The sequence below is a fragment of the Poecilia latipinna genome, unplaced genomic scaffold (genome assembly GCF_001443285.1).
Source record: "Poecilia latipinna isolate Pla-1442-1.1 unplaced genomic scaffold, P_latipinna-1.0 Scaffold640, whole genome shotgun sequence".
NCBI lineage: Eukaryota > Metazoa > Chordata > Actinopteri > Cyprinodontiformes > Poeciliidae > Poecilia > Poecilia latipinna.
Genome location: NW_015113256.1, coordinates 65,851 through 83,989, shown reverse-complemented (window position 1 = coordinate 83,989; position 18,139 = coordinate 65,851). Strand labels below are relative to the sequence as shown.

Sequence of the window (18,139 nt, the reverse complement as noted above, 5' to 3'; positions counted from 1 at the left end):
GTAACTGTCTTTATGTGGCTCTGAAGGTTCAGGTCAGAGCTTAAAGGTTTTCTGTGAATCTTTTCCACTGCATGGTGGGCGACTGATCAGTGGACACACTAGCTGACTTGTGATTGTCTTGGTTGTAGGTTCAAGTCCAGCTTTCTCCTGTCGGACGCCAACGTGCCCCTCGGCCAAACACTTTGACTTTAACTTGCCTAGCGCTGTGTGTGTGTGTGTGTGTGTGTGAATGTGGCGTTGGTGTAAAGTGCCTTGAGTGGTTGTCCATGTTGTCCAGCTCTGTAAGTAACTTCGTATTGTTTCAGAAATGGCCTCGTTGTGCTCCTGTGTCGTTCTTGCTGACGTCTTTATTTCCTGGCATTGTGTAGCTGCCTGCTTTTGTCAAGGTGGTCACAGTTGCTGATCCAAATGTTTTGGATTAGTCGGGCCTGACTTGTACTTTCCATCTTAAAAACCTGTGAAAACAGCAAGGTTGTAATTGGTTTTCCAAACACAGCCTTTACAATTCCACTTTGTTTTCAAGTAATAAACAATGACACAGACGTTTCTGTTGGGACAGGCCATTTTTTATTATACGCTCATACACAAAAGGTTAGAAATTAAACTGGGAGAAATTATGTTGTTTTTTTGCCCAAGACTGGCACTCTTAGGAAAACATGAGCCTTGTAGTGTTGGGTTTTGAAGCCAGAGGAAGAAATATCACAGTCCTTCCTTAGCTTAACATCCTGATCACAGATATCCTCACTTATTAATGAGACCTGAAGAATCAGGTTCACCAACAGGAAACCCGACTCAGCTCCTCGCCAACAACCGCCTTTCACTGCCTGCTGCTTTCAGCAGCCGTTCTACAGCCTTACAGTGAAAACTGTGCTGCAGTCAAAACCGGCCACTCTGCTTGTGTTCCTTTTATTATTACAGTTTCCTATTTGAGACTTAACCATAACCTGGTAAATTGAGGTCTGGTGAGGTAATAGTGAGGTAATTTTGTCCCAGCCAACCCTTCTGTAGATCGCCCATCTTCTCTTTGCAGTAGGCGATTGATGGGGGACCAAAACTGCAACATTTGTTACATTTCCAGCTGCTGCAGTTCGCTTTCACGCTGCATGGTGTCAAACGAACTACACCTTTTGAAGAACCTGTTCCCCGCCTCGCCTGTGGGGGCGCTGCACCAAGAACAAATGAAGGAAACGACACCAAAAACCTCAGTAAAAGACAAACTTCCTTCTTCATAAAATGTAAACAAAATGGAGTAGCGTCAGATTTTGGCAGTTGTAGTGTTTCTTTTTTGTCTTCGGTAAAAGCCCATGAGTCATTTCTCCAGCTAGCGCTAGGTTCTCGTTTGTTTTGGTTATGTTTACCCAGAATGCCTTGAGCTGTAGTCCACTTCCTGTTTTTGGAGTAGTCTCCAATCCGCTCGGCATTTACGCATTTGACGCCTCCCCAAACGAACAGGTGTTCTGTTTATCTGTGCTACCCATGAAAATGACTAAACACGGCTGGTGGGAATACACGTTCAGTTGAGGACAGTTTTTGGCTTTACAAACCTCAGAAATGCTAAATTACACAAACAGATTGGAGCATTTAAAAAATAATCAAAGACCAGACAGTTATGATTATTTTATAGATTTAATTATAAATAATAACTCTGTCACACTTTTAAATGAATATGTTTTTTCTGTTCCTGCAATGAATAAGAAACTTGAGCTTTGAATGCTGATATGGGTACAATGATAGCTGTCATGTTTATATTTTAAACGGCTGCTGTTTTGTGGCTGAAGGACCTTGGAGGTTTTTTTCTGGGTCCTTGTGTTAAAAATATCTCCTCCTTTTGGACAGATAGTGAGAGTTTTCTCTTTGGTTAATCTGTTTCTGTCACCTCCAGCTCCAGCTCCCCTACCAACTGGTTTGAGCCTCTGATGAGGCAGAAACAGGAAAAAGGAAGTGTCTTAACAGCAAAATCTGCTTTTCTTTAGAAATGTGTGCAAAACTCTGTCGATATTCCACTAATGTGGAAAAATACAATTTCACGATTGCTGTGTTTCCATTAAGTAAGAAACACAATTAAAATCACACATGAATACATTTGTTCATACTATAAATCATTTAAAAACACACTGTGCCATCATCCTCCTACCACTTCCTGTTGTCGTCTTCTTCATGGTTTCCATCAGTAGCAACATCCGGTTGTTGATTATGTGACTTGCGTGATGTGACACAAGTGTTTCCAATGCAGCTTTGCAAAAATAAACCAAGTTTGATAAAGCCAAAACAAACACCTCATCCTAACTGCAAAACTTTTTATCTATGTTTTTTTTATTTGCTGTGTTTCCTTTAATATAATTTATTTTCAAAATGTCAAAACGCGCAATTATAAGGTCAATGGAAACGCAACTTGTGAGAAACAGTGTTTTAATTGAAATGTACGTACTGCACATTGTAAGCAGTATTCCGTGTTTTCTTAATGATCTTAAAGTTTTTCCCAAATATGTTTGGTCTTTTTAACACATATTTAAGAATTCATACCTTTAGTTTGACAAAAAAAAAAACTTTGGAAGACTTTTGACTTTCGAATCAGCTTTATTTTCTGGGGGAAAAAAGAAAGAAATTATTTACGAATTATTTATGATGCAAATGTTTTCTTAAGCTCAGTAATGCTCTGAAACATTTCAATTGGTAAAACGTTATGCTTAATTTCTATTGACATAAACTCTTTGGAATAGAAACTTTTTGACATAATAACTGCTCTTCATTATGCAACGCTGTGATCTCGGTTTTGCTTCGCTGTAAGAGTGTTTTTGATCTCGGTGACCTGGTGATGCAGACAACCTCCCTCCCAGGTCAGTCTAAACAGCTGCAGATAGTTCATCGCCTGCAGCTGAGACGTCCTTCAGCTTCAAGATAAAAATGTTTTTCTCTGGAACAACTGAATGATGAATGCAGTCTGGGATTGTCAGACCAGCCAGATGACTCGTTCAGTGTTGCTGGAGGGATTTGTTTCATGCATGTCACTATTTTTATTTTCTTTTTTGTTTTGTTTTTACTGCATAGAGTTATGAAGAGTCCTGCACTGTGTTCATGTTTGTTATCTGGATCATATTTGCTAAGCACAATCCAGATAAGCACATCTATTTATCCAGCCAGCTGCTGCAGGAAAACACACTGAGAATAACAGCCATGAGTCCCCAGAGCCCAGAAACACGTTCAGTATTTACATACTGAAAACCAAAAGCTAAACTACTGAGAAGTGAACCTGCCGATGTTAGCAGCTTAGTTACTGCTGTAGTTACAGGAGACGCTTAGTTAGGAGTTTAAAAAGAAAAAAGTGTTAGAATGAATGTGGAAGTGTCAGTACTAAGTCAGGTTTCAGGAGAACATGTTCAATAAAAATGTAATTTTAGTGAAAGAATAAATTATATGATTCACTTAAAGGGGCAGTGTCACATAAAATCAAGTTTTTCGAGCTTTACACCATCAAAACATACCTTGACTCTTTCATGCATGTCTGAAAAAAACAAAACAAAAAAACTTTAATCTCCATGGCAACCATTCAGCTGTGGAAAACACCTGGTTGGACCTAGCTCCACCTTCAAGGACGAAGCTCCTCCTCGGAGCTGCAGTTTCCAAGCTTCTGCCTCACAGAGCAGCCGTCCTCCGTGACTCGGCTCCTTCAGACTAGCCAGCAGCAATTGGCAAACACTTGGTGGACCTTCAGCTGAGCTCATTATAGGAGCTACTTCTCAGAGCAACGCTGGTAAAAATGTTGCTAAAGGGTTAATAGAGGAGCCATGCTGTGGTGACTTCCTGAAGGCGGAGTTTCAGAAAGAGCAGGAGTTTCTTAAAGAGACAGAGGCCCAATTTCAAGGCTTTAAATTAGGAAGTAAAATATATTTTCAGTCATTTTTGATATATATAGCACTTTTATAACAGAAGTTACTTTGTTGTGCTATACACAGAATGATACTACAGAGCAAAGTATCAGATCCACTGGTTGCAAAAACAAACTGTAAAGTATTTGACCACTTCCTGAAATCCTCACCTAAAAGAAATTCACAGTTTCAGTGAGAATAAATCTAAAAATCATCCAAATGTCAGAATAACTGCAGAAACATTTTAAGTTTCAGCAGACGGTAGAAAACAGTGGGAACTCGGCTGCTTGTGTCTCCATCAGTGAAAGCTGCAGGACCTGAGCAGTGCAGCACAGTCCTCTGTGAACACAGAAACAACAATACAGACTACTAATGTCGCATATAATAATTATATCAAGTTGCTTAATCCTCTGAAATTATCTGAATTATGGGCTGGAGGGTTGAGTTGTTTTATTCTTTGTTGTCCGTCTCTGCTGGTCTGTTGTTGTGAAGCTGCACAGATGTATTTTTCTGCTGATTCATCATCAGTCCGGTGTTGATTCCTAGTTCATGGGATGCATATTGATGGTTGGTGGGAAAATACTAATATTAACATTATTCAGCTTACATTTGTTTATTAAACGCTTACATTTGTTTATTAAGCGTTCTGCAGTAAACTAATACGTAGGAAGGTACACGCTCATTAATCATTTTATCCTCACCATGTATGAAAATCAGGGGAATAAAATAAATTGAACAAACGTGTGTGGAACAGTGTGTATAAAAATAAATCCATCTTCTGCTGCTGCTTTTGGCTGCAGTAACTCCGGTTGTCTTTCTGATGTCTTCAGTAACTCTGAGGAATCTTAGCTCACCAGAAACTGGAAATAATTCAGTGACTTTAATGTTTCTGGTTCCATTTCTGCAAAACAGGCTGAAATCACCATCAATCATGTCACCATATTTGGTTTATGCCAAATGTGTCTTTTGTTTTTGGTGCTCAAATAATGCAGTTTTGGACGCATCTTTTCGAGAAGGCGGCTTCGGGTTTGTCTCTGTTTGCTCTGACATGTTTTTTTGGTTTTCTTGGAAAAAATCAAAAGGTTTCCCATGATTTTTGTTTCAAAATGTAGGTCCTATGAGAATATTTTAGGGCTTTTTCTTTTGTTTTCACTTCTTTTACAGCATATTTCTCATTGTTTTCAACTAGCAGGATGCACTTATGGCAGCTTTCTGGCCGATCTTTGAAAATCCTGACCTGCTGATTCTGATTTGGGTCTATACCAATTTTTTTTGTTGCTAAATGAGCTGGAAACCCTGGAGTGAATATTAACTGCAGACATGAGCTGGTGGGTCGACCTGTCAGTCAAACCTTTCTGGTTTGACTGACAAACCTTTGCTCTGTCTCTCTAACGGCAGAGCAAAGGAGGTCAGTGGTTGACCTTTAGACCTCTGCTGAGGTAGATCAGATCAGCTTCACATGTATGTATTGGCTGATCACCGATCTCTCAAAATTAAGGAAATCTGTGCCGATTTATCGATGGGTGCTCCTATACATGAACTTGCTGAGGTGATTAATTTTTAAAATGTGTTACTTTTATATTGTTTAAAGTATATCTATTAACATGTTTCACACATTTTCATCCAGATATGTTACGGACTCTTTCGAACACGTCGTACAGGTTTGATGTATTCGTAGATACACCCCTTTTTATTTAAATAAAAAAAATTCAACATACCAATTATAACCCTTACAAGACTAATGGGCAGCTGCATTTTAAAGCTCTAAAGTGGCTCAAAAGGCCGTTTTATCTTTAAATGTCCCATTCTTACAGACGAAGATCGTCCCCAGAAGCAGGAAGTGTGGACTGCATGAGAAGTGCAACGATTTCTAAAAAGTCGCGGCTCATTAGCAGGGATAAAGTATTTACATGTCTCTGTCGGTATCAGCACACACCAGACATTGTGCTGCTGAGTTTCTTATCACAGCAGCAGCTTATCTGCTCCATTCATGCTGCTGCAGCTGCTGCTGCTGCTGCATGTGTGCAGATGCAGCAAAGCCTGAGCATCCTGACACATCACACTTTATCACTTCACAGCATAATACATGATGGTTAACAAAAAATCATGTTAAATATTCATTCATTATTTTTCATTTCATTTGTTTGCAGTTTAAAATTAACATGTCAGATGTTGACATGAAGAAAAGTTTTGAAAGAAAAGGAAGAAAAAAAAATCTTATACCGTCTCGATAAACGTTAATATTGTTATTTTGAGACTGCTTTCAATTAATATATCGATAATGATATGATAATGCAAGTTCACCTTCTGACAGAGTAATAACATTTTATTTTGTGACAAACACTTTGTGACACTAAATATCCAAAATAAAACACAACGAAAAACTCACACAACCGAAACCATAAATAAAATAGATCCTGATGTCTTTGCAAACCAAATTCACCTTCAAAAACTATTAACCATCAGGTTTGAAAACGTTGAGCTTATTTTAATTGATTGTGCGATTTATTGATTGATTGCTCCTTTCGACAGGCTAATATGTGATGCTTAAATTTAACAGGACATTATGGTGAAGTGTCTGAATTCATCTGTATTTTTCATTCATGCAGAGGGAAAAATCCAACGTGCGCAACCATGTTTACATATATTTGCATGTTTTAATGGAGGTTTGCTGTTTGGAATCCCCTCTGGTGCGTTCAGCTCCACGTCCAACGAGATGCATGAAGGAAACGGGACTGGATCCTTCCCGTTTCCTAACATCTGGATCTGTTTCCATCTACACTGTTCTCCTGAATCCATCTCACAACACTCGTCTGCAGGAAATTCATTAGCACATGGGTTTTTTTTTAAATCTGATGCAGCACAGACAACCTCAGTCGACCAGCACACGTTTAGCCGCGCTTGTTATCCCTGGTAAAATGCTTTCTGATTCTCAGATGGCATGTAGCTCTCTGTAGTTTAGAAGCAGAGATGGACAGATGCCTTTAAGCACTACGGTTAATTGGAAAAGGTCTTAAAAACATGTGGGTAGCATTTGTGCTGCAGGAGAAAAAATATTCTGATTATAATTGTTTAAACTAGCATGACAACTTCATCAGATAATTTGGGTCTTTTATATATAAAATATAATTGCCGATTGGCTGGAAGACATCTGTGGTTCTCAGATTCCAGAATCATTTTGCAAATCAAGCACTGCCAGCCAGCAGGCGCTTATTATTAGAGGTTGAACCCCGTGACCTCTGGTGCTGTCTTGACTTTGAGTTGATCTATCGTTAGCTGCCATCATCCTGCATCACGTCTGTGGAAACAGACGAACAGGCAGAAAAATCAACTTTTTTGTTGCCATCTCTGCTTGAACTTGGTGTGTTTGTAGTCGCCCTTAGGAACAGCTGCTGTTGCAGGTTGTAATCAGAGATAGATAACGTAAACACGCAGAATATGACTCAATTATTTATTTTTCAGTCCTCTGAGCCACATGACCAAAGCTTACTGCTGCGGGGTTTCTCAAAATAAAAACTTGTTTCTTGTACCTGAAAATGACTAGAATCTTTTGAGTCAATCCATTTAGTCTCTAAATGTTTTTTGAGGACCTGTATTTCAAAATTCACTGTGTTGGATATGCAAGCATGTGCTTAATTAGCATAAAGATTCAAATCCCAGAGAAAATTGAAAGAAAAAAAAAGTAACTAGATCTTGATTTCGAGATTTAACTGTTTAGTTTGAAAAAACGGTGCTGGCTGAATGTCTGTTTAACGGTTTCCACATTAAAATATTCACTGCGGCCTCATCAGCCTCTCCTGGAAACCATGGCAACAGTAACTTTAGACAAACACAAGAAAGGAAAAACTTTTTCCAGAAGTGGACATGCTAACACTAACACTGCTAGCTGTGGAAATGTTATGTGAAAACAGTTTTAAAAAAACGCAGCTAAAAACAAATCTCCACATCCTGTGGTGTTCACATGCTAGCTAGCATTAGCGCTGAAGAAAAGCTAGCTGCTCAATGAAGTTTGAAAAGTATCTACTAAAATAAGAGTACAAGGCTTTTTGTAATAGACATAGGGACAACAGTTAGTAACAATAACAATTTATTTTATCCTAATTACTGCAAAACCAGTCATACAGATAAAAAAATAAATATTTGTTGAAGAAAACAGAAGATATGACGCTCCTTGCTAATTGTGCTAACACCCACGATGTACCTTGAATTTATCTGTTGAACAAATCAAAACCACGTTCCTCCACTCTGTCAACGTCCACCGACCTTGAGATTTATGAATCCTTAGAAACACAGAGGTCGGTATTATGATGAAAATGTTTTGTGGAATCAGGCATCCAGGTTGTCGTTTTACATCTTCGTCATTAACTTGTCCTAAAGTCTCACCAGGCAGCCGGTTAATGAAGGCATCCATTATTGGATCATGGTTCCCATAAAACGGTTTGTTAAAGACATACTGTACTGCATTTACTATAATGAGTTGTTTTACTTCCAAAACCCAACAATGATGAAATGCATAAATGTAATAAAAGACGCAGTAACCATTAAAGTCAGATCTGCTCATTCGCCGACTGTGTGACGGGGTTTTGGCTGCAGAGCTGCGGTCCAGATTTTTTACTTCCATATGTTTCTCATGCGATCCAAAAGCACAACATATGCTTTATGGGGGGAATATGTTTTCCTTACAGATTGAATTTGTCCTCCTGTTTATTTAAGCTGATGCGCTCATTAATGGGCGGAAGATTAAACGGCTCCACTCAGGCCAAAGTTTTTGAAGAAATGCAGAACTGCAGCGTGATTCGCAACATCAGCGCTCAAATCTTGATGCGGGGCAGGAAACGTGGACGTTGGAAGCCGCACAGCATTCCAGCCGCGGCCTCATCAGAGTGCCAGGCTCTGGGTTTGACCCTCAGGATGAGCGAACACACACACACACACACACACACACACACACACACGCGCGCGCACACACACACACACACACACACACACGCGCGCACACACACACACACACAGCGGAGGAGACACGTCATCGCCCAGCTTTCCAGGCCCGCACTCTGACACACTTATTTGCATCGTGTCCTGTTGTTAATTACTAATGTGGACAGTTTTTAAATTTTTTTTGTGTGTCATCTGGAGATCAGACCTGCTTCTATTGATCCAGGGTTCATAGAAACTGTAAGTTTGGGCTTCAAAGGAAGAGCTGAACCCAAACGTTCCGTGGTGCCGCTGTGCGTCCACACATGGCCGCAGAATGAGCTCTTCAAAGACGTTTCTTTTTTCAAACTCAACAGCAGACCTATGTGCTTGGCGTCATATTTCTCAGCCACTTTTGTGCTCCAGAGGTTTCACGAACACCATTACTGTCAATCAGAGTATAAAAGGCTGAACACGAGGGAATGTCACAGATTTTAGATTAAAAAAAACATGTTACAAGCTATGTTTCTTAGACATATCAACCACTTTCCCTCACTTTCTTCTTCTACTAATCCCCCATTTTGCATTATTTAATGCATTTAGTTTTCTTTCAGTTCTTTTTCTCTCCTGGTCTGTCGGAGTTCATCGTCTGTGATGGTGCTGCCAATGATTAAACGTCGTCTTCATGTTTCTTCCTGTTTTTGTTTTTTTTTTCTATCCACGGTCGTTACATTCATTTTTGGTATGAAGAAATTCTGTTAATGACAACGCAAGAAACGATAAACTGTTTCCATTACGAATGTCAGCAAGGCTTTGTCAATATTCCGCTACTGTTGAAAGAAAAAACTATTTAGCGACTGCGGTATTTAAATTTGACAAGAACCGCAACTAAAGTCACAAGTGAATCATTTTGTTCACGCAATAATTCATCGAAAAAAAACAACATTCTGCCATCATCCTCCTACCACTTCCTGTCGTCTTCTTCGTCTTTTTGCCAGTAGTTGATCACGTGACTCGTGCAGTCTGCTGCGTTTCCTTGGATAGAAAACCTCTTTCATAATGAATAATGTTTTATAAGTTATTAGAGTGCATGTGAGACTGAATTAACATTTTTATAAAATGTTTTGAGGTGACATTTATTGTGAAGTGACACTACATAAATGAAATGAATCATTTTATAAGGCGCAACATTTAAATGCGTTCAGTAACCTGGATTACAGTTAAAACAAATAATTTCCTCGCTCTTCAGTGTGAATGAAACCGACTGAAGACATTTTTGCCTCTGTGTTGGGATCAGGTAGTCCCGGCCCGTCACACTTGAAGCTCCATTAATCCGAGTTTAGATTAAAAATGGCTGAAAAGGAGCCGAGGAGGGTCATAGTGGTCAGCAGGGTGAAGAGGCAGCAGCAGGGGGAGGAGGGAGCGGCTTTAATCAGCACTTCCTCTTCCCTTCCCGGAACATGACTCAGTTTTCTGCAAAGCGAAGGTGAGACCAGAGGAAAAATCACTCTGAATGCAACACCCGCTGTTTGTCCCGCTAATGCAGACACCGCCATGTTTCTACCGCCACGGTGCTCTCGGGTTTTTTCTCACAAACATCTACGTCACATTAAGGATTTCTACTTTAAATACGGTCTAAAGTTAAATTAGCGCAAACTTCTCTTGTTTTTAGGTCAGAATTAGGGTTGCTACCTTTCAGAAATTAAAATAAGGGACCAGTCCCTATGGATGTAAAGCCGGGGGGTGATCTTCATTTCTGGAGACATGTCCTGTGGTTTGATGAAACCAAACCGTTTGGCAGTAATGACCATCATTACATTTGGATAAAAATGTCACATTTTGTACCATCCTAACTGTGAAGCCCAGTGATGGCAGCATCATGGCAGATTGCATTTCTGCAGGAGGAACCGGTTCATTATGTGGAAATGGTGAAGCAACGTCTACAGACTCGGCCAGTAAGTAAAAGCCTGGGAACAGACTGGACCACATGTATGTAAACGTTATATTTTAAGGAAAGTCACCAAAAAATAAATCTCTAAAAAATGTTCTCGGTAAGTTTTCTTGCATTTAGCAGATAGAAATGATTTGGATAATTTTATTAAACCTAAAACAAGTGTAGTTTGGTCTGACTTGGCCTCAGACAGTGAGAAGAAATAAAAAAGGTGAATGCATTTTAATCCTGCGTATGTAAACTTCTGGTTTCAACGGTAAAACTCGTGCGTTGAGGTTCTGCAGCCTTGTTTCCAACCTAAGAGCTGATCAGAAGACGGCCATTGATGCCATTAAGGACGACCTTCATTAAAACTCGTCTTCATTTCTTCCAGTGAGTCACTGAGCGTAGAACTGAGTGTGCCTCCGTTTCCAGCCACGGAAGACGAGAACTGGAGCAGTGTTTTATTTTACATCAAACATCCTGCAGTATTCACATAGTAAATGTGAATCCTGAAATGTGAAACATAGTAAATAGTATCCGTTAAATCTGCTGCTACTTTTTTTCCGTCTGAATCAAAGCTCATCCAAGTCCCATGAACTAAGCACAGCAGCAGTCAGATTTTCTTTTAAATTTTTAGGTTTTGTAAGATCCTGATCAATCTTTAGCAGAGAAGAACGGCATTGAAAATTATTTTTAAGCAAACATTAATTATTCATATTGGGAGCAGAGAGCGAGCACTTGCTGCAAAACATGGTTTAGCTGTTTAAAAAAAACAGAGACAAAATGATTATAAATATAAAGCAGCACTAAAATCCCAGAGGAGTAAACACTTCAGCTTTAAAATACAAAGTTTGATGTGTTTTTGGGACGCTTCAATCCAGAGAATTCTTTTCTTTTGGTGCATATAGTTTTTATTAGATTAATAGATGTTTTAGAACTTCAAAGAGTGCCTAGTAAAGAAATGGCTGCAGGTTTGCTTTGTGCATTTTCAATTAATTACTAATAATCAGGTATAGCTGATGTCAAATTCAATTTCACAAAAAAATCTACTTAAGGCAGAGGAGCTTGATTTTCCCCCAGATTCTCAAATTTTGCTGTCACTATAGTGAGTTTCAACAAGTATGTTTATATATATATATATATATACTGCAGCTTTAAGTCTAGAGTCACTGTTTTTCCCAATATGTGAGCGTAAAGGACGGGACAGGAAGCAGCAGCTTTAGCTTCATACCTGCGCAGTAGTGCAAGCTAGTGTTAGCTACAGCTACCGTTAGCATTTTCCATCAAAACTACTCATTTAGACGGGATGAGTTTTATAGTATATATAGTATAGTAGTATAAATCCTGGTTACCTAGATTGATGTCAGCAGCTTTGATAAATATTTATGCTGAATATGAATTATTCTTTTTAAACCCACTACATGCTAGCTATAGCTTTAGTAGACATTTGTCACATTTAAGCGTCAAAACTGATGCCAGTTTATTCCAGAATATAAAAATTAAGAAGGATGTTCTGTAACTGGTAAATTACCACCTAGCATATTGTATATACTTCATATCATATGATGTATTCTTCAGACTGCTTTTCTAACGAAGTTCTTCACTTTTTGAAATGTGAAGTGGAAGCTCACCGTTTGACTTGAATGCATTGCTTTCATTCCAAGGACAAAAACATTAATTTTTTTGGGTCTCCAATATTAGATTTTGTCACTGTACCTTTAAAAATCAAATATTTAAGGTTGAGACAAAAATCAGGTTATTTTTGTTTCACAAAGAAGAAAACAAACATCAGCATCTCAAAAATCGTATTTTCTTCAGTTACCATTGGCTCTGTGTTTTGCCTCCATTTATCACAATAAAAGAATCCAGACGCCTTGATGAAAGTCTAGGATTTTTAATCAGAAAATAAAAAAAGAAGATCCAAACAGAAAAGAAGAGACTTCTTTCAGACCCTGAAAGCTTTGGACAGTCTGAATCAACAACAATAAAATGACAGATATATTTATAAAAACAAAAAGATCACATTTCTGCAGTCAAAAATTGGCTCAGCTAAACATCATGTGAGAAAATCCCGGTTCTGCCGACAGTTTGTGAAGCGAGTGATTGTATAACGGATTTTCCTCCAGCACCTCCACTTCTTCTCATTTACGTTTCCTTTCATACGCACAAACACTTTAGCTAGAAGGCTACGTCTATATTATAGTAAACCCTCGGTTCGTAAACGAGCAGGGTAGCATTGTTTCCTACGATGAATCTCTTGCCGAGTTTCTGAGTTTCATCCGTTCTGAAATGAGGATGTTTACAGGAAGGGGAATCACCCTCAGAGGCTCGAGCCTTTCCAACGGAGCTGAAACGAAAGGAAAACACCTGGATGGCGAGAAATGAGCTGTAGTCCAACAGACGGTGATAAAAATTCACACAAAAGCAGAGATCCTAAAAAAGCTCCACAATCATAAAGGGAGAGTTTAGATTTTTACTTTAAACTGAGGCTATCATCAGTAATCGTTCTCAAACTTGTGTTGCCGTTGTAGCCGATATCAATCCGTTTGATGAGCCGAGACTCGTCCGACAAGAGGAGGAAGTTTGTATTTGGGCAACAGCATCAAAAGGCAGCACAGTTCCTCTGCTTTTCCGATTCCTCGCAGCAACGTGGCGCACAGCTGGCTGTTAAAGCGGGAACAAACTTAATAGTTTCTTGTAAAAGCGTAGCAGCAGCGGTATGTTCCGTAAAGACAAACATTTTCACTTTGAATGAAAGGAGCTAAAACAGGTCGTGATTTTTACTGGCTGTTGGCTTTCACAACTCTGACTTGCTCAGTTTGCTGCAAACACAGGGACAATGAAAAAACTAAATCTTAAGTAATTTTAGCCTAGTTTCTAGTGCTAATATCTTAGTACACATGAAATAAGACAAAACTAACTTACATGTAAGTTTTCAGCTACATATAGGAGTTATTTAAGTCAGTAATTCCTTAATATTGTTAAGAAGAACTACAGTAGCTCCACTTTTTTCACTTTAAACATGGGAAAAATGTTATAAGTAAAAACAAGATCTGCCAGTGGAACTAGCACTTCTTCATCGATGTTAAGGAATTACTGACTTAAAACAAAAGTTAGTTATATGTTAATTTTGTTACATTTCAGGTGTCCTAAGATATTTACAATAGAAACTAGACCAAAAATACTTGGTAAGTTTTGTGTTTTTGCAGTGTTAGAAAACCATTACTGACGATGCATTCACAAAACCTCACGTCTGAAAATCTAAACTATTTCTTTACCGAACGAACAGAAAACATGGAACCAAAACGGTTTAATCAGTGGAGGACGAAAACTGAGAAAACCGGAGAAATTATAGCATAAAGTTAGTTTAAGACGCAAGAAAACAATAGTGAACTGTACTTTTCTTATGGATGAGACAAAGTTGAATTTCTACAAATAAAATCACTTATTTGGAAAAAAAAGGAAAAATCAGGTGTGTTTAAATAAATAGGTAGTTTTATGGGATTTATTTTACAAACCTGATTCAGTTTGTAAGATATAAACAGTATTTACAATTCAGTCTCAGTTTTCCCTAAAGAAAACTCTTTATTCTTGATAAGGTTTTTTTCCTGCAAATATCACTCTGTTTTAGCTTTGCATCAATTACTTCAGCTAGAGATTTAGTTTATTTTCCATTGATTGGTTCTGATTAGTGATCAGGATGTTAAATGAATTAAAAAACATGATGTACGAATGGGACCGTTTAATGATGAACGGAGCAAAATTAATTCAGAAAACCTGCAAAACACAGGAGAGTGCAGCGATGGTTCGCCTTCCAGTAGAGATTTACTAGAAACATGACCAAAAATTAATACTTTCATGCATAAATGGGGATGAAATAAGTAAAAAAAAAGTTATTTTTTTTGTTGGACTTAAGTCTATCATGAAAATATGCATGTTAGCTTCTGCAACAAGGGCAACAGACGTCCTCTTTGTCCTCGTATTCATTTGTTTACACGAAGAGCTGCGAATTGAAACTCTTGCATAACTGCAGTAATCAGTTGAGGGAGAAAAAAAATTAGTGGGATAAATGTTTATTTATTGACTCGTTTTACTCTAAACGCTGACAGACGCAGCGTTTCGTCGGCTGCCTTTCAGTTCAAACACGAAACGTTTTTTAAGACCAACAAGATTTCAGCTCAGCAGCTGGACAGCAGCTAGTCTGAAAACGCTGCCAGCTTATTAAAGAGTTCATGTCCGGGACTTAACCTCTGATTTACATGTACATGACTGGTGAAAAGTTACTGCTCTAACTTTATGTTACTTTCTGCCCCACAGATTTAAGCTCCTCTTGTTGTCATAGCGACGTACTGCATTGAATAGTGAAACTTGCAGCCGGTAAATTCAGCTACCAGCTGGATACGGTGTGTGATTTTACATGAAGTCAAAGGTTTTGTGACTTGACTCTATTTGTTTTGGAGAAAATACGTTAAAAAAAAAAAAACTTTATGCGGGGAATAATCCAGGAACTACCCTGCCCCGACAAACGGTCGCTACCGCTGACCTGAGACGACTCTCTTCGTATGATTTTGGCGGGGAAACGTCAACAGGGAGATTTTCCCCGCCGTGGTTCACAGCCTGATGGAGTTTGTGAGTTCAGACCGCTCAGGCAGTCTGACGTCCATTAATAGGTTCCCCTTAGTGGGGCTGAATTCACAGCGTCCGCCTAGCAAACAGGTCCAGCCGGCGTCCTGTCACAGACCAGAAGCCTCGTTGGGATGGTTTGGTCTGTTTACCTGAGAGAGGAGAGAAGATGGACTCAGTGTAATTTCCTTAGAGCACACAGTTTCTCATAGTTTAAGAAAACAAACTTAATATGTCTCCTAAAGCTTTGGAGGAACTCCACAGGTACATAACCCAGGTGGGAAGGTCTGCTGATCAATTTCACAATTCACTATTGAGGACAACCCAACTAGATGCTTCCTGCTAAGAGACAAAGGAGATTGCTGGACACCTGAACATGTTCTAAAGTGACCTCTGGGTATTGCGCATTGGAGAGTCGGCCACTGGCCGTTGTGTGTTACAGAACAGAGGTGTGTTTTTTTTCTTTTATGTTGAAAAAGCTCCAACTTGGACAAAACATAAGGAATCTGCTAAGTGTGTGAGCTGTAACCTTTACAAGACACCAATGGCTGTAGTCCCAAGGCAAACGGTCTGTTGTTCTAAAGGAATCATGTAGTTTTAATCTGCAGCAAAAGGAAGAATGTTGCCGGTTTTGGTCAGTTAATGACAGAAGTAAAAAAAAAAAAATAAGCAAAATCATCCTCAGCTTTTCATTTTTTTCTTTGCCACAATGATGAACAAAATGTTGGGGTTGGGTTGTTTTTTATTGTTTTAATGAAACTCTATCCAAGCCTTTGTATCAAAGGAAGATGACAGTGCTACTTTTTAAATTGTTTCAGCTTCTCAGGTTGCTTTCCAGGAAAACGACAGTGACCAGAGTTAGCAGAACCACTTGTAATCCTTTCACTCTGGATTGAGGCATGATTGGTGAAATATCAGCTGAGCTTAAAGGAGGAAATAATAAATAGCTAGTTTTTAATCAGTAAATGTCTAAGTGGAGTGATTCTGGGGGGTGGAGTTACCGTCCTCTGCCTCGGTTCATGATGTGTGCTGTGCCTCGACCCAGCATTAAACATTGAAAAACCAAAAACGCGCCTCTGTCCGGATCGAAGGTGGAATCTTTTCCGTATACGAAGAAATGCCGGAAGACTTTGTGGGCGCAAATCATGTACAACCAGAGCAGTTTGGATCTGAACCAACAGCTCAGATCCTGTTGGGTCAGGATGCTGACCCAACAGGATCAGCATCCTGATCAAGTGATCAGGATGACTTTTTTTTTTTTTTTTTTGCAATATTGAGTGTTAAAAAATAACAGTATGAATATTTTTTTGTTTTTTGAGGGGGACAGTTTTACAACAAGCATATTTTATGATTTTTCATTCACCTGATGTTAGCTCAAGCACACTTGTCAGTTCTCCTTTGAGCTCTGGATGTTAAAATTCAGCCTAGCTTCTGTGCTGGTTGCAATTCAACATGTGTTGACCTTCTAAAATCATAAACTCACTCTGCTCACCGCATCTGGTTCAACTTCCCGCTGCAGGATCCACTGTCCACACCCCCACTGGAGCGACGGCTGAACTCAGATTGCGGTTGTATGACTGCCTGTGTTTGTTTTAGACATTCGGCGAAGATAAAGAAGCTCAAAATGCATCTACTCTGGCTTAAAACTCTGAGAAAACGTCTTGTTTACCTACAGATGTGTTCTGATTCTCTTCAAAGCCGTGTCTGCGCTCAGACTGACAGACGCTCGTGAAGGGCAGGATCGGTTCATGACCGCACGTTGGCTTTTTTGCAGATGATGCTCTCCTATTTGTATGACGGGAACTGAGCATGTTTACTCTTTTACACGTTCTGATATTCAATCCTGCTTTTATGACTCATTGTAATTGTTCTAAATGTCTAAAGAATATTTTTTTTGTCGCTCAATCAAAATGTTTTTACTGAAGAAATAAGACGTGAGTAGTAGAGGAAGCTTTTTTTTTTTGCTAAACTGGATCAGATGTCACAACAGCTCAATAAAGGATAAACACAAAGGAACATAAACACACAATCTTTTTTTCCTTTTTGGTCAAAAATAACAAGGAACTACTTTGTATCCAGCGGATTCCTGTTTAAGGACTTGATTTGACGCGGTTCGGGAACCGAGGCAGAACGCTCTGGGCTTCGTCATCCTAATTGGATGTGGAGGCAAGCTGATTAATAGGTGACATTTTTAGAAAAGCAAGCACGTATTACTCCAATCAATCGCTGATTCCCCCCCGTCAGTTCAGAGGAATATCAAACTGAGATAAAAGCGCGCTCAGAAGTGCCTGGAATTAAACGCACATGGTGTAAACACATTACAGAGCTCGGCCTTGGAGACCCAGCAGAAAAATCAGTGTCGAATTAGGGTTGCATTAAATTACAGTAAATGGAGAGCGGATGTTCGCCCTGGGTGACTCAAAACATAGGCTAGTTTTAATGTTATTAAATTAGAATGTACTATAAATTGCGGACTTCCCTTGCCTCGTTCCATTTGGAAAACCAAGGAAGTGAACTTGTTCGAACATAAGAATTGGGCTCCAACTGCACATTTCTCTGACTAAACCCGACTCACCCAGTCTGACGGTGTTAGGGTTTACAGTTTGTGTAAATTCATAGCCAAAGAGGAGGGTACAGGGCAGCAGCCTCATTAGTTCAGGTTAGAAAGCGAAGCGTTTCAGTTTACAGCCTCTGAACAGTTCAGACGATCACCAGATCCAGATCTGACTACCATCATCGGTCATTTAGGAAAACAAAAAAAAAAAAAAAAAAAAAGGGGTTTCTTTTTTTAAGCCAAAAGAAT

The 18,139-nt window shown here is 39.2% G+C and overlaps 1 protein-coding gene across 3 annotated transcripts in view; it reads right to left on the bottom strand.

The window, feature by feature from the left end:
* Window positions 1-12,591: 12,591 nt before the first annotated feature.
* gdap2 (ganglioside induced differentiation associated protein 2) overlaps window positions 12,592-18,139 on the bottom strand; it is a 33,573-nt gene continuing 28,025 nt past the window's right edge. For 2 of the 3 annotated variants that reach the window (XM_015043574.1, XM_015043577.1), the window contains exon 14: window positions 12,592-15,488. In XM_015043574.1, coding sequence (XP_014899060.1) covers window positions 15,447-15,488 — 42 coding nt within the window. In that variant the 3' untranslated portion in view covers window positions 12,592-15,446. The remainder of the gene's footprint in view (window positions 15,489-18,139) is intronic. The other variant, XM_015043575.1, reaches the window with a different exon arrangement.